General features: G+C 34.7%; 1 protein-coding gene across 3 annotated transcripts in view; it reads left to right on the top strand.

The window, feature by feature from the left end:
- The window catches only part of Nt5c (5' nucleotidase C), a 20,774-nt gene that overhangs the window by 5,856 nt on the left and 9,918 nt on the right, over positions 1-5,000 (top strand). For all 3 annotated transcript variants that reach the window (XM_027367669.2, XM_027367668.2, XM_070115729.1), the window contains exons 2-4: positions 987-1,162; positions 1,419-1,640; positions 4,798-4,926. In XM_027367669.2, coding sequence (XP_027223470.1) covers positions 987-1,162; positions 1,419-1,640; positions 4,798-4,926 — 527 coding nt within the window. The remainder of the gene's footprint in view (positions 1-986; positions 1,163-1,418; positions 1,641-4,797; positions 4,927-5,000) is intronic.

Raw genomic sequence — 5,000 nt, 5'->3', positions numbered from 1 at the left:
CTCTCTCTCACTCTCTCTCTGTCTCTCTCCATCTCTCTCTCTGTCTCTGTTTCTCTCTCTCTCTCTCTCTCTCTCTCTCTCTCTCTCTCTCTCTCTCTCTCTCTCTCTCTCTCTCTCTCTCTCTCTCTCTCTCTCTCTCTCTCTCTCTCTGTTTTTCTCTCTCTCTCTCTCTGTCTCTGTTTCTCTCTCTCTCTCTCTCTCGCTTTTTTCTCTCTCGCTCTCTCTCTCTCTTTCTCTTCTCTCTCTCTCTCTCTCTCTCTCTCTCTCTCTCTCTCTCTCTCTCTCTCTCTCTCTTTATCTCTTTGTTTCTATGTCACTTTGTCTCTCTGTCTCTCTCTGTCTGTCTCTCTCTCTCTGTCTGTCTCTCTCTCTCTCTCTCTCTCTCTCTCTCTCTCTCTCTCTCTCTCTCTCTCTCTCTCTCTCTCTCTCTCTCTCTCTCTCTCTCTCTCTCTCTCTCTCTCTCTCTTTCTCTCTTTCTCTCTCTCTCTAATTTTTCCATAATATTACTTGTATTATTGGTTAGTTTTTTTTTTTTTTTTTTTTTTAATAGATTGTCCTGTTTTGTTGTTTGATTATGCATCTCGATCAAGGTAAACTACAGTATCTGTTTTGTGTCGCTTGTTAAGTACGTAAAGCATGTTCTTTGTTCGGTTTATGTCTTAACTAAATTAATTTTTCCATTTGCTTCTTGATATGTACTTAACATTCTGTATGAAGAGGCAGACTTAAATTTGTAGCTGTGAACAGTTCCTGTAATGTGTGTTGGTAGATTGTGTATGACCTTAGTTGATTTCTTTTTCCTATGGGTGTGAGATCTAAAGTAGCTGTTATTTTGTACTTTATAATAATAATCTTTCATCATAATAAATATTGTTATTATTTTCATGAAAATTTGGAGATGTGAATGATATATATGTATATATTTTTTCTTGGACTTGTTCTATCCCATCACCTTTACCTTGAATAATAAAAGGTTGTGTTTACAGGTAAGAAATTGCCAGAGAATGTCAATCCAAGATCTGTGTTTGCTTGTAACGAACTTGATCTGCGAGATGTTTCAGTGTACGGCTTTGACTATGACTATACACTGGCCAACTATGAGCCAGCTGTGGAACACTTGATATACGAACTCGGAAAGAATGTACTCGTCTCTAAGTATAGAGTAAGTATCATTAGTCAGTATTGGACCCACAGATGCATTCACCTTCTATAAATAGGTTGGTTTTGTGTGTGTGAGATGTTGAGTTGAATTACAGAGGAAGTTGTTAGTATGGTTGCTATTTTGTTATTTGAAATCATTAATTAGTCTTAAAATTTATGAAGGTTTATTCTTCAAAATTGGTGGGGGGGAAATCATTCAATTTTAACATGGCCCTATATGGACATGTGTAATAATAGACTACTGCATTCCTCCACAGTATCCAGAGGAAATTAAATCGCTGAAATATAACAGAGAGTTTGCAGTCCGTGGCCTTCACTATGATATCGAGCACGGCCTTTTGATGAAGCTGGACCAGTTTCAGCAGATCCAGCAGGGCTCCATTTACCATGGCCTCACACCTGTCAGCCAAGAGCAGGTCCTTAAGACATATGGTGGAAGATCCCTGCCATTACATTACGTGGAGGGCCATTTGCGTGGGGTATGTTATCAAGTTTTTCTTTTTCAATCACTGTACTTTTTATATGCATAGTGATAAATAGTTGTCTTTGACTTTGCTGTATATCAGAGGCTATATAGTTACGGGATGAAGTATAGGTACTGTTTGCATAAACATGTATTTTATATGCACCCAGGCCTCGGTTTTCCAAGTCGATGTGATCCTGGACTGTGCCTTTTTGCCAGGAACTTCGGTACCAGAGGAAGATTTGATGTTGGTCACATAGGGATAGGATTTCATTCTTTGCAGTGAACATGATATAGTTGATAAAGAAAAGATTAGATGATAACTACAGATTGGCTTTTTGAACGACTTACAATATGCTGACCAAATGACATCATACATATTATGACTGTTGCTGACCTTTTTCTCACATAGGTAGGAAAGGTTAGATATATAAAAAGATAAATAGATATAGTTATCAGATATATAACAAAAAATAACTTAGATGGGAGGGTGAGAAAGAGAAAATCAGGCAGACCCAAATATAAGACTCATGGCATATGTATCTGTACATGTATCAGTCAAAAAATTCAGTAGAAAGCAGTTGCTTGACACCTTTAATAAGAGAGCAAATTGAATTATGATCACAAGCACAAACACAGTGTACACAAAAATGAAAGGGAAAGCAGCCACAATATGAAATCAAATTTTCATTTCATATTGTGGCTGTTTTTTCAAGCTAGACAGGACTCATCAGATAGTAAAACCGTAATTATACCCATTTCGCTTTTACCACCTTGTGAGCTTAGTCTGGCTCAAAACTTCATGACTTAATGTTTGATCTCATCTTTTGTAATGATGTTTTTATGCTTTTAACTGCATTTGGCAATTACTTCTTTTTTCATATTTGTTTCTCAGGTGTCTTTCCTTCTTTCTTTCCTGCGTTTCAAGGAAAGGAAGACTTCTAAACAAATCAAGGCCTGGGTGCTTACATTTAATCTAGACATAACTTTTTGTACAAATAGATTTGCATAAGAACTCTTGTAGACTAATTTGGAACTTTATTGCCAGTAGATCATTAGACTGACTGAAATTAATGAATAAGTGATTACTTGATTGTTGAATATAATTCTTTCATGTTGAACCGCATTTGTTCCTAAGGAATTCAAACCTTGGGAAATTTACTTGAGATGTTCCAAAATCATTATTAAATTTAAAGAAATTACAAATGGAATTTGTGTTGAAAACTATATAATAATGATTATATTTCTAAATATACGTGCGTGTGTGTGTGTGTATGTGTCCATATATTTTTATGCACACGTGTTATATCCTTTGAATATCAGATCATGGGCCGATGCATAACTTAGATGATTTACCTGTGGCTCATTCCTGCATCTATAACCAGTTTGGAATAAGTGCACTCACATTTGCCATGAATCAGAGAGGGAATAGTAGATGAATAGATAGTTAGAATGATTTTATGTACACTATTTATGTAAAATCATTCAAATGTGGAGGTTTGTCTCAACTTTTTTTTCTTTATTTCCTTTTTTTGCTTAAGATACTACATATATCAGACCTTGTCATTTTAGGCAGGAACATTTAGAATGCAGATAGGTTTGAATGTATGATGTCATTGTTAACAATTTGTAAGTTGTGTAATAATCATTGCAATATTGATACAGACTCTGAAAGTCAGATAATGAATTGTGGTACTCACTACAAATTTATGTTATTTTTTTTATTTTTTTATTTTTTTTTATCTATAGTTCAGTACATTTGTTTCATTTTGGTAACAAATAGGTTACAAGTTTTTCATTTCTGTTTCTTGTATAGTTAGTGTGATATTTATAGTTTGTATTTTAATGTAGGATTAATCCCCAATGTTCTGTGTCCTTTCAAAGATATAAGCTTTAAGAAAATTAATCCCTAGTGGACAATATATATCAGTTGTCTTAAGCAGGTCTACGTGGCACAGGATGATAGACAGCAAAAGTTGTTTTACTTATCATTTTTCTGATTGTTTTTCTCTTCAATGCACAGGTAGCTCTGAGCTGTTCTGTCCGAAAGGGGTTAATTTGAGAATGAATTTTTTGTTCATGTTCTCTCTTACAAGGACTAAAGGGTCTTTATCAATTAAGAAAATGGTTATTCACATGCAAAATTATTATTACTATATGAGATTTGCTAACCAACCAATATATGAACAGATTGTCTTACACTTTTCATGCCTCGCCTCCCAACCGTCTACCTCCACGTCACAACTCAAAATAATAAAAAATAATTATAAAAAAAAAAAAATTGAAATGAATAAAGCGGGTAAGAGACATACATTGTGGCTTCTTAGATTGTATAATAGGAAATTCATCGTGCTTGTATTATGATTTATTTTTATACTTTTTCTTAAACAGAATTTATAATTGCACATGTGACATGTTTAATAGATAGCAGGTTTACATACATCTGCATATGGAATGGTAGATGGAGACATGCATTTTTGAGGTCTATTCATCAACCACTTTTGTTGTAGTTTAGATTGATTAGAGTAAAGATGGTTGTTAATATGCTAGTTACATGTTCTTCCTGTTTAACATAGATATCCAGTGGTAAATAAATTCAGATGTTTTAATTCTCTGGTAGATGCATTAGAATTAGATGTGAAATGTTAGTAGTTGGATGCTGGTTACTGACACCCAAGCTCTTACTCTTATGTAATCTGACTCACACGCAGCTTTTCTGACTTGCTGTCTTTCTTATTCTGACGTGATAGTGAGTTCTCTATCTCATTTGCTCACTCACTCACTGTAAGTATATAGTTTATACAATGGGTGATCTAGTGGTGTCTTACTGTGCTGATTTATTACTTGTCAAATGTATCAGTTTCAAGCAATCAAATTCGAAGATAGACACTTTACCTGTTGTTAAAAAAGTGTTCATGATATTACTGCCCTGTTTTGATTTCAATAGGACAGATTTTCATAGTAAATTTTTTCCTTCTTACTTTTCAACCATTCGTCTAAGATTTTCTCTGTACCTTTGTCCTCTTTTCATTTTACTGTAGTAGGCAAAAAATTTTGTATGTCATAATCCCCTTGTATATGATAGCAGGTAAATGTTTCCTAAATGTTATAGATTTCTTCATTTTACACCAGATATCTTGAGCATGCTCATCTTCTCCTCATTTTTACAACAGGACACAAAAATGGCACATCTGGCAGACCTCTTCTCCCTGCCTGAGATGTGTCTACTAAGCCAAGTTGCGCAATACTTCATGGACCACAATCTACAGTACCACTCCGTCCCTCTCTTCAATGACGTGAAGGTAAGGTTGGGTTCTGTGAGATGATGCTTGATTAGAAAAAAAAAAAATTATGCATTTTTTTATTTTTGTGTGTG

This window comes from Penaeus vannamei, chromosome 38 (genome assembly GCF_042767895.1).
Source record: "Penaeus vannamei isolate JL-2024 chromosome 38, ASM4276789v1, whole genome shotgun sequence".
Taxonomy (NCBI): Eukaryota; Metazoa; Arthropoda; class Malacostraca; order Decapoda; family Penaeidae; genus Penaeus; species Penaeus vannamei.
Note: the sequence above shows the minus strand (reverse complement) of the source record. Positions and strands in the feature narration are given on the sequence as shown.